The sequence below is a fragment of the Tribolium madens genome, unplaced genomic scaffold (genome assembly GCF_015345945.1).
Source record: "Tribolium madens isolate multiple individuals breed KSU strain unplaced genomic scaffold, Tmad_KSU_1.1 Scaffold_19;HRSCAF=116;Tcas5.2_LG9, whole genome shotgun sequence".
Classification (NCBI taxonomy): domain Eukaryota; kingdom Metazoa; phylum Arthropoda; class Insecta; order Coleoptera; family Tenebrionidae; genus Tribolium; species Tribolium madens.
In genome coordinates, this window is record NW_025400983.1 from 10,615,414 (window position 1) to 10,627,442 (window position 12,029).

Below are 12,029 nucleotides of genomic sequence, written 5' to 3' on the forward strand. Positions count from 1 at the left end.
CATCAAAGCGAATACAATATAGATATAAAAAAATACTCAGTTGGTAAATTACAGATTTTGTAGCTTGATTACACCACTAACCACTTAGTTACATGTAGGAGGTTTTTATTTTGGTGTATACAAAATAAGCCAATATGTAACTTGAAACCGTAACCGTGATCTACTTTCGTTTTTTATAATATATGAGATATGACTATACTGAGATTTGTTCAAGATCAATTGCTTTATTAAATCACGAAAAAATATCTAAAAACGAAATTATCAGCTATGATTTTTTTGGAATATACGCATAAAATTACAAAACAATGTTCGACTTCACCGCAAATAAAACTGTTTTTACGCTTCGGTAGTAAGTCGGCATTTAACTGTTTAAAAAATATTTCRCAACTGAATGAATAAATAAATACAACCGTTTTAGCAACTTTTGAGTGAAGAAAACTTTTATTTCCATATGATAAAAATCTGTGTATAAATATTACACATGCATTTTTGTAAAATGGCACTTCTTCCGTGTTGAGGTTTTGCCGTTGAAAGTTTCCAAACAAATGCACTTTTCAATATAATAAAAATATTGCATGTGGCACAATAGCCGCAAGAGAATATAATAAAACAATTATTTTCATTTTCACAACAATGTGCACATTGTAGTGCACCTTTTGCTTCCTCGAATTATCAATAGATATGTCGTAGTTGCAACAATAGTTAATAATAGACGGAAATTACACCACAGAACTCAATTACTCATCTCTAAATCCCAATATTAWTTTTTTCTTTTCCAATGGGATTTTGCTTATTATCAATGTAATTAACTTCCTACTGTGAAAGTTATAAATTAAAATAAAATTGCAGTAATACGAATAAGGGCCGGCCTAAATCTAACAATTAAAGAGAAATTTTAAACAATTAAGATGACATACCAAGTTTTTCTTTAATAATTATAGATAAAAATTGCAAATGATTTCTGCACCGCCTGGGGATTTACCAGGAGTGCACGAAAATGTAACGAAAGTCAAAAAATAAGGTTTATGGCTTGAAAGCTCGCTTTCTCTCCACCGCCGGTTTATCTCTGAACAACAACGCGAAGTCCCGTCATGATCAAGTTCACTGTAATTAAACGATAATTTAAGGCAAAGTAACAATGAAAGTTGAACCAATTAAGTAACAAATTATGAATAGGATGCTAATAAATGGAATTGAAAGAAAGTGCCACCTTCAATAAGGTCACAATTTCACTTTCTTTCATAATTGCTACCGAAAAAATAAAAGACACCACTCGAAAAATTCGTTTATTTGAAACTTTACAAACTTAAAAATTAATTGGTCTTCAACAAATTTTTAATATCTGTAAGTCTCGACTTGATTTCCGGTTGATTATCACCAGAAATATCGACCAATGCCTGGTCGAACATCTCACGCAATTTGCGAAACTCCTCTTCGTGGTTTTTCTGCTTGAGTTTGTTACCCATGCAGAACACGACGTTGAGAGACTCCTTCCGAAGCCTCGTGTGCTTTGATATTCCTAAAGCGTATTTAATCGCAATTATGATATTATCGACGATTCTTTCCAACTTTTTCTTATCGTCAGCAACCAAATCCTCGTTTAATAAAATGAGTTTATCGACGTAATTATACAGTGCTGACACCACACTGACTTGTACCGAGCGTGTAATACACGGTAAGCATTTAACGCAATGTTCGACGAACATTTCCCCGTATTTATCTTGAGTAATTTTGCTTTTTGCCGGCCATGTTTTACCCAAAGTTTCGTAAGCTGTTTCTTTCAACTTAATGTTATTCTCGCGTTTCTTCACCATTTCCTCCGATGAAATATCTTCATCTTCTTCCTTAACCGCGTTATCATCGGTCAAGATCGACTGAATTATTGCATAGACCTCATCGAACTTGTCTACTTCGAGGGCCGATAAAACATCCCCTAAAGATCCCAAAGCCTTTATTTTATACCCGATCTCGTCTTTTCGACTCTCTTTAATCACAGCATCTATTATCAAATCGACATTAACACTATCATCTTCTTTAATTGAATCCCTTCAACACGTTTATTACAATAAAAAACTTAATTTCTTCACAATAAACCGTCTTACCTGCAATTTGAACAAATGCTAGCGAGCGCTTTTAACAATTTATCTTTCCCATTCCATGTCCGTCCAGATAAACCATTTAATAAAATATTTATCAGGGCATTCCTATGTTTGGCATCCATCGTTGTACCTAATTTGCTTGCAACCGTCGAAACGGCACTCGCAGCCTGATTCGACCGAATTAAATGTGAAATTAAAGCATTTTTTTATTACTGACCTGAGCCTTCATCGTCCACGAAGGTGATTCTAACGCTGTTTTCAGGATATCGCAGATGACTTCGATATTTTGCCGGATTCCGGTTTCCGTCCCCGGACTGTGTTCCGACCAAATTTCCGTCCACACCTCGAGAGTGCTTTCTGTCTCCGGCGTTTTCTCGCAATGCATTGCAAAAAACACAAGGGGCAAAATCACCTCCGAGTGCGTTTTTAACACTTCCTGGTTGTGGATTCCGATAGATTGGATCGTATGAGCACATGCCGACCGGATAGAATCGTCTAAAATTCACACAAAATAATAACATAGAGCAGTGGCGGCTCGTCAGGGACGGCAGTTCCTATTATACGATACAAAATTCAAAAAATTCAACAAAGAATGCAAAATAGTAAAACTAAAAAAGAAACTAAACTTCATGTGCCTGATAAAAAGCTTAAAACTTTTCCATTATATTTTTCGAATTTCTTTTCAAACTGGGTACGCTAACAAAATCGTATATAATAACCCTCCAACTGCGAGGATTTTACTAAATATTAAAATTCGAGTCGACTGACGACCCAGCAGCAGGATGCGCCGAGGATGGGTATGCAAAATAAACACTACCTCCTCTTGCGTCCCACCTCTAAAATCGTAATCATCAGGCGTTCAACCCGGGCAAGCCTATACTGTTTAGACCTGAGATTGTGGACACATTTTTTAAGAAAYATTTATCTTACATACTCGTATAAGATTCTGCTCGATCTACTACAAATATTATTTTTTAACCTTTTTGTTAATTCACAAAAATTTTATGTTTAAAAATAAATTATTCWTCAAGTTCTAAGTCAAATACGACAGCAATAACAAAAATTAAGAAAAAAATTATTTACTTTTCGTAAAAAGAATTCAATAAAAAAATATTGTATCGAGCGATCAAGATAATTTCTACTCGAGTCAACCTTGAATTCGAAAACGTATGTCTGTAAAATGCCAAGTAAAATGACAAGTCGAAAAGTAAAATGGCATGATCAGATAAAATAGATAATTTTTTTTTAACATTCTTTCTATGTTTCTGGTATCTTACTTTATATGGCATTTTTTCTGGGGCGCGAGTTCTGGCGCACCCTGTATAAGTATGTTCATATACATAATAATTTTAGAAAAAGTTGTGTATTAGATGAGGGGGAAGGGGTCAACACAGCCTACCCAGTTTTAATGATCACGAGCCGCCACTGACATACAGCAAATTTAACACACACAAGCAAATTTAATTACAGAGCAAATCTGTAATTAAAACTTCATTAGTCTGCTTCAGTGGAAAGAAAAGTTTATTTTTCTCTTGATTTTGGACTTTTGGACAAACCTTTTACGACCTATTCTGAATTTCCCACTTAAATGTGTAATCAATGCGCAAGTTTTCGAATCAGCTGATACCATAGGCGTCTCATGTTTCCGTGTTTTCCAAGTTGTCTTTTGATATTTGCTTTTAATAAGTTTCTTTTACACAGTTTTATTTAAATAATCGGCCTAGTTTTAAGTATTAGTGTTAATTTTTAATGTTAGTCGGTGGTATATTTATTTATTTAGTTAATTGAATGTAAAAAAAAAACATTGACTACACCACTGCCTCGAAATTTGTAGTGTGGGAAAAAGCTTGAGGGCGCACTTTGGAAAGATTCATTGAAGGTGTTTGTGCAACAACGATTAAAAATTAATAAAAAAGCAAAACTACAATGTATTGAAGTTAATCATAACACTCAATTAACAAACTACCTAATTTTGTATGCAATAAAAATCAAATCAAAAACTCGCAACAACTTAAAACCCTAAAAATTCAATTTTCCTTTGTAGAAAATAAAAATGCAGACAGCTGTTTWTCTTAACAATAAATACCTTCACGCTCAAAGTACCAGTGCTGCAACTTGGAAAACAACTTCTCCAAACTCGATTCCTTGGCAGTTGAGACTAAATGTCCAATAGCACTTGCGTAATGTTTCCTTATTGCTGCATTTCTATCGGTTAAACCATTGACAAGTGCTGCGAGCAATTTTCCAGTATAAGGTTGCAAATCCTGTCCCATTTGTACCACTAAAAGTGTTACAAAATGAGTGCAGGCTATTCTCGTTCCCAACCCAACTGAACCCTTCAACAATTCAACAATTTTCGGAATCAACTCTTCCAAAATCGATGCATCGGCGTATTGCAAACTCTAAAATCCCCAAAATGAAGAAATCAAACACGATTTCCCAATTTTATTACTTTCGAGACCGTTTCCGTCGTGAAATGTGATTTGGCAAAGGAAGCCCGAGCACTATCTACAGCCTCCTGAGCTTGGCTTTGAGCCCCCAACATGGTGCTCAAATACGACAGTTTCGTCGATTCTAATTCACCTGTGGCTTGCAAAAGTGCTGGAATTAATTTTGGCAAAAATGGTTTCAGCTGTGATCCTGCTGAACCGACTAGTTCTGAAATAGTCTGAAGACTTATCAGACGAATTTCAGCGACAGGATTCGTGATTCCGTTGTTTAACAAAGGGGGTAGAATCGCTTCGACCATTTTCATGCCAGCTTTACCCTGACTTACATCACACCCTCTGATACACAACTATAAAAAAAAACTGTCAATTCTGACCCAAACTAAACCAAAATTATTTACTTTACTCAAAACTCGAGCGGTTTTATTTGCTGTGAGTCTCGTGGCTTCGTGATGGTCATCCATYACTCTGAACAGTTTGCTCCAGAGTTCATCCATTGAGTTAATACAGTCATGGATCGAGCGATTTCCAGCCCCTTTGAGGAAATCTTGCAAAGCGAGACAACACGACTGGCGGACTCGATACTGGCCCGAATTTAAATTTTCCAAAAGATCGACAAGAATTTGATCGTAATATTGATCCAACTGAAAACCAAACGATAGAAAAAATCAGTTTARAAACACATTAATACAGTTTTCTGCGGCTCGGATACCAACACCCTCCAAATGTTGTGCATCGACGCTTGAATYTTAGGAGTTGGGTCAAACTGATATCTGTACAATTTTGGTATYATTAAGGGTAAGTGTGCTTTCAGATCTTCGCCGCAACGCTCAGCTATTGACGAAAAACCAAAAGCTGCTCCTTTTTTCGAACACCAAATTGCATTGTGATTTGCAAGATGCATAAACTGGTAAATCAAATCTGGCTTGTTTAAATCGGACGCCAGTGAACACAGTTCCTTGTATGTTGTTAAATTACCCCTAAAATAAAATATTACCCCCGAATGTGCACTCTTTTGCAATTAAATACCCAGTCGGAGCTGTACCCAACTGGCCCTCTTCAAACAATTTCGTATCGTCTGTGACTTGGGTCACTTGTCTAGTGCCAGAAGTCAATTGTTTTACTAGTGCTGTGAGTAATTCTTCTGATTTGTAAGTGTCGTAAACGACACATAAGCCTTTAGAGGCTGCATCTTGTACAATATCTGGAAATTTTGATTCAGAAAAATGCAAGAAACACAAGTGTCGGACTCTTCCATGTTTTTTTTAAATTTCGTTAAAAGAATATCGTGATACGTTTACTAATTTTAAGTAAATATTCAGAAAAAAAGTATTATTGTTACAAGTACCTAAAATACAGTTTTTGCGGACGAATCGTTGCTGTTTCCGGACGAGGCAAAGCCGAGCAGATGAGTCCGCAAAAACCTTTTAGGTACGTCTTACAAACAAACTTTTTGTTAAAGCTCCCAAAAAACGAATTCACACCTGTTATTACTTAAACAAAATTCGCCATCATAGTAACCAAATTCACTTTTTCATCCGGAAAAACTGTTTTTGGGAATTGAGTACCTAAAATAACCATTTTATGTACTATTTTATTAAGTCCGGAAAAGACTAAATAACTTATATTCGGGAGCGTATACAAAAAAATCATTACATCCAAATTTCAGTATATTTTTTTTGATTAATAGAAAAAAAAACTTGTAATATACAGGCTGACATAACTTTCTTGATATATATTATATTGACATATATATTGACATGTCGTTTCYACGTCCGGTAGATCTACTGCACCATTTAATAATACTTTTGTTATATACAGGGTGAAGAAATTTTTTTTTATAGAACACTACATTTTATATTATACGTAAAAAATAATAGAACTTTGTGTAAACCATCGCCGTCTCGATAAAAATAATCCTTTTCACACCTGGCCCTTTTTTGAATTCAACTGATTTCCGTTGGCGCTTTAATTCGGGGAAATTCTTCCTTGTGTATCTTGTTTTGTCGTATTTTTCCTTCCTAGCTTTTAAGAGAGTTGCGTTATTTTTCGTTAATAATTAATAATAATTCAGATTTTCGCCCCGTAACTAAGAAAAAACTCAGAATCACTTCTCCAATGCATTTTTTGCGAAATGCCCCGGCAGGATATTGAGACATTTCATTAAGAAGCCAGTGGTGTAAACTATTATAACTATTATAAGTCTATCTCCTTCCGTTTCGGAATTATTCAACTTTTTGTTATAAACAGTACTGACATTTGAAAAATCACTACGAAGTCGGCTGTGAAAATTTTCCGACAAATTTGCAAAAAGAAATATTTAGAACAGCTTTTTTCGCAAATAGTCGACTTTTAATTCAAGCACGCACTGCACTTTACGAAACAGTTGAATAACTTTTTTAATGGAACATCCTGCATTTGTTTTCACGTAAAGATAGCATTTTTTACAAGTTTTTCAACGATATGTACGATTTGTATTGTAAATTCTAAATATTTCTCGAGCTTTTCAAAAAAAGTTGTTTATGATCAACAATCAATATTGTGTTGTTATTCTACACCATAATTACTAAAAAAAATATTTTTGTGTAAAAAATAAATTGTCATTTGACTTTTCAGATTCGCTGACAGCATTGACATCAGCCTACTGAAAAAACTAACAAATTTTCTTGTATTTTTTTTTTTAATTTCAAGAAATATTTTAAATTTACTATACAAACCGCATACTGTTGAAAAGCTTGGGAAAAATGTTATTGATAGGTGAAAAAAATATAAAAGGTGTTCCATTAAAAATGGTTATTTATTATACAAGACGATAAAAAAATGGTTTATCTACGAGTGAAAAGGTTAAGTTTAAGTGACGAAGTCACGAGTGAACTTATTTCAAGAATAGATAAACAATCTTTATCTTCGTGTATAATATTTCGTTTTATTTTGTACTCACCTACCAGAATTTCTTGAATATAAACAGTAGATAAAAATTACTTTATTTCACTAGACGATAAAAGACTACTTTATCTACTAAAATTAGTTGATAAAAGCACTCTTTAACATTGAGTACAAATGAACAAAAACACGATTAGCCCGTCACACCAAACTTTTATTTTAATAGCTTTGTGCTATTAAAATAAAAGTTTGGTGTGACGGGCTAATCGTGTTTTTGTTCATCGTTTCCATACCAAGAAGATCCAAGAAGAAGAAGATTGAGTACAAAATAAAAAGAATTATTCAACTTTATTCGTATTGGCACACGCAGTAATCAGTAAAGTGTTTGCGTACGTGAACTAAAAGTCTACTATTTTCTAAAACTACAAGCTATTCTGATTTTTTCTTTCGCAAATTTGTCGGAAAATATTCACAGACGACTTCGTAGTGATTTTTCATATGTCGGTACTTTTTATAACAAAAAGTTTAATAATTCCGAAACGAAAAAAGATAGACCTATAATAGTTTACACAAAGTTTCATTATTTTTTTACGTAGAAGAAAAATTTTATATTATTTAATAAAGTAAAAATTTATATTGTTCTATTAKAAAAATATATATCTTTGATTCGACACCCTGAATGTAGTAAAAATGTATTTAACTGGCGCACTTTAATAAGTGGAAACGGCATGTCAATATATCAAATACCAAAAAAGTTATGTACCGATTACAGACCCCTGGATCAGCCTGTATGTCTCAAGTTGTTGAGAAATGTGAATATTGAATTACAAGTTGCATAAATTCACAAAATAAAAAAAAAACTGTTTTTGCATAAATTAACAGATGGAGGAAGAATCCGACCCGTGCAAACTTCTTCATGCCACCCACCGTTATTTTCACACAGCAAATCCATAAACGTATTTTGCAACATCTGCAACTTCTTCGTGATCGGTTCTCTCTCTCCGCACCCTTTCAATATCGCCAACAACCAAATACACGACGCTTGCTTTGAATTCGGATGCGGTAGTCTCGCCAACTTCAACAGCTCATCCAGTAAACAATCCAAATTATCATCGACCATCGCTTCACTCGTATTCGGAACATAATCTTTCGGAAACGTCGTCCACGCATTTCGTGCTTCCGGCGACCACACACTCTGACAACACATCACCAACGACTCCCCTATCGTAAAGTGCACCTCCACGTCTTTCGTATCTTTCGACGTGTTAACCAGCCCTTGCATTATCTCTTTAGCATGCGGGAATTTCTCTCCGACACACATCAGTCCTAAAGACTTTGCAGCCTTTTCACGGATTTTCGCCGACAATTTCGTGTTGTTCATCACGTCCATCAAACGATTAACGACGTCTATCTTTGTTATGATATCGTTAGCAGGACGTTTAGCGTCGGGACTCCCCATCTCTTTCGGCTTACCGTCATCCAGAGGTAATGCAGATTTCTGTACTATCAAACCGAGGCTACTGCAAGCAGCGCCAACAAGTAATGGGTTTTGGTGTTTCAAAAACGTGACTAATGTAGAAACTGTCTTCTTGGGTATGTCGCGACTGACTGAAGTATACGTCAGTGCGAACTGAAGACAGGAACCAAGAGCCAAAAGGGCGCCATGTTGGGCTTCCAAATTTTTACTTTCGGTTTGTTTCAACAAATAATCAATGGCACTGTCGAATACCTTCGATTCTGTACTAAGTACAAGAGAGTAGAGAGTAGAAGCGTACTCTCGGACTTCTTCTTTGGTCGAATTTAACTGATCTCGTACCCACTGCGTGTCCTTGAAAAACACTGAACTTAATTGTGGGACGCAACCGATTATTTCAACCATGCAACTTAGTGATTCTACAGCTAAAATTACGTTAATTGTGTCGCATACTTATTTTTTTCTATTACTTACAAGGATTAACTAGTAGTAATTGCTTGACTAGAGAACTGTATTGAAGAATTGGATTATTCTCAATCGGTTTGTTTTGGTCGTAAAGACCTTGAAGATATTGTCTAATAATTGGTGTGTACTCACATGGGTGGTTCAAAATATCGCGAGTTAGAGGTACTTCCAAATTTCGGATCAAGCAAAGTCTCAAATAAATAATCAACTAGAAATAAATCAATGTAACGAAAGAAAAACTTTGATTATTAATTTGATACCTCAACATATGTTCGTAGGTCGAATGGAAGAAAGTGGTTTCCAACCGAAAACCGCTTTGAGGAATCTTTGACTAAATTTTCCGCCTCGCTGTAGACATAACTAACAATTTCCGGAAATTGAGGAGTGATTATTTTATTCTTTTTTGATAAATCTATTTCGGTCTTTCGAGACGTTCCATAAAGTGCTTTAAAAGCTTCAGCAGAAACGTCATCTTTGCTGAAGTAAATATTTCATGACGAACACAGGAAACAAATTTTTAGACTTACCTATCACCCGTCAATAAAAGCAACAAATACTTTGAAGGTACATGTTCTGGTGGAAAAATCGTAGCTAGAGTTCTAACAGCCACAAACCTCACCATTGACTCTTCAGAACTCATCCGAAATTTGATTAAAGCAAAGAGGATATTCAAGCGACCGTCTTTATCGGCTTCTTCCAAATAAACATCATACTTGTATGCCAGAATTAGATTTAAAAGGCCTTCCCGAATTTGCAATTTTAAGTCGGGATTGGCAGATTCCAAATTTTTGAAAAACGTTTCCAAAAGATTTATGTCGTGGTAAACAATTTTCGGAAATCTTTGGGCGAGGGCCCCAATCAAGACATAGGCTTGGCCTTGATGCGTTTCTTCGCCTTCTTTAATCAGCTTTTGCAGGCCTGACAGCAAGACGGGGGCTACTTTGCTCAAGGGGCCCTCGTCGGCGCTAAAACATATTAATTTTCTTTGTAGTYTGCAAGAAACCTAGATACTTAGGAATAATAACTCACTATCTTACAAGATTCATAGTGAAGTTCAGGGCTAAAGTCTTGAGCCTTGTGTTGGTATTACTGCCATACAAGGAGTCAAAAATCAACTGAATCGAAGCTGGAAATGCAAAAGCTTTTCCTGTGATCCGACACAGATAAGTTAAAAGTTTAAGCCTTATTCTGGTACTAGCAGGTGATTTGATTTGATCCTCTTTCAAACTTTTCGATTGGGAACCCAAAAACATGCTAAATAGGGGCATTACAACACTGAGTGAACCCCAATCAACAGAGCTAAAAATACGCTTGTAACACAATAAAAAAACCAAATGAACGGTTTACCCGACGACTTTTTTCAATTCCATATCAGCTAAATTAGCTACAGTAAATCGCGTATCGGCGGCTGCYACAACGAGGTGAATTAAAATATCCTCGTCTTTGAAAACTCCATGTGCCAAAAATCGTACAATTCCCAATTTAATCTAAAAATTAATTTATGACTGTAGAGAAACAAAATTCAAATGTGTACCTCTTCTAGTTCCTCAGGTTTTAAGGGATTGTTTAAAGTAATGCGTTTGAAGGAGTGTTGGCTCATACAGGGGGGCACAGGGAGAGACACAGATCTTTGCTCATTTTCGGGCGTTTGAGGTGATAGGGCTCTACAATACATATCTCACATTTAATTTTAACTCATCAATTTTTTTTACCCATAAGGCAACAGAAGCATATCTAAAAGCATATCAAGCAAATGTTTGGCAATTTGCGGCTTCTCATTCAAGCCAAATAAAGTGGCCACTTTCTCCGGTTCAGTCGGGACCTTAACTCTGCCTAACACCGGTATAACCAGCAAAAGAATGCTGTCCAAGTGAGCAACAGGTTTCTGTTCAAGTGCATTCAAAATAACTGGGACAAGTTCGGCTTGTCTGTCAACACTCAATCGTGGAAATCCCAATTTCATATAAATAATTGTGAAATTCTGATATTAAAAAAAGTATGAGTGGGAGGCATTTTTAGTGTGATACAACTATACCGTGACAAATGAGGTAGATGCAGGGTCTTGATACTGTTTTATCAAATCTTCAACAGGTAGCTGAATTTGGGGCCGAGTTTTTACACGTTTATTTACATGTATTAAAAGTTCCATTACCTTAAAAATAACAGTCAATGTTGTATATTTGATGAGTCATTATTATTTACTTTCTTGCGAACGCTTTCCTCAGGAGACGCCAATTTTAATAAAACGGGTGTCAAGAACTTGGAAAGGAGGTTTTGAAGTTGCTCATCAGTGTCAGCTGAACCCAAACGCAAGAAGACCCGCTCCAAGAGCACTGAAAAATCATTTCCAAAAAATAAACACTAGAACCAAAATTTTTTTAAAAATGTATACAATCGTGTGTGTTTACATAATTAAAAGAGCGTACACATGTTTTTAATACGTAATAAGTTTTTTATTTAAATTACTCACTTAATTCATTTGCAGAGTCCGCCATGGCCATATTTATTTATTTGGCAGCTGTCACCTGTCAAGTTAACAAAGGTCAAAAAATAATGTCCTAAAAAAAATAAAGACACTGCAAAAATCATTAGTATCAAGTTCYTGGTATTGCTAATTAACCAACATACAAATATTTAATGATCCCATTAATTAGTACATAT

The 12,029-nt window shown here is 35.3% G+C and overlaps 1 protein-coding gene across 1 annotated transcript; it reads right to left on the reverse strand.

The window, feature by feature from the left end:
• Window positions 1-1,273: 1,273 nt before the first annotated feature.
• On the reverse strand, window positions 1,274-11,954 carry LOC123013486 (proteasome adapter and scaffold protein ECM29). The gene is made up of 19 exons (XM_044412013.1): window positions 11,839-11,954; window positions 11,571-11,701; window positions 11,404-11,520; window positions 11,081-11,349; window positions 10,903-11,032; window positions 10,716-10,855; window positions 10,398-10,667; window positions 9,896-10,333; window positions 9,629-9,845; window positions 9,378-9,576; window positions 8,357-9,328; window positions 5,576-5,750; window positions 5,238-5,526; window positions 4,948-5,190; window positions 4,552-4,896; window positions 4,186-4,501; window positions 2,317-2,594; window positions 2,103-2,266; window positions 1,274-2,046 (listed from the first exon to the last, which is right to left on the reverse strand). The coding sequence occupies exons 1-19, from the start codon at window positions 11,867-11,869 to the stop codon at window positions 1,314-1,316; spliced, it is 5,457 nt and encodes a 1,818-aa protein (XP_044267948.1). The 5' UTR covers window positions 11,870-11,954; the 3' UTR covers window positions 1,274-1,313.
• Between the last annotated feature and the right edge of the window lie 75 nt (window positions 11,955-12,029).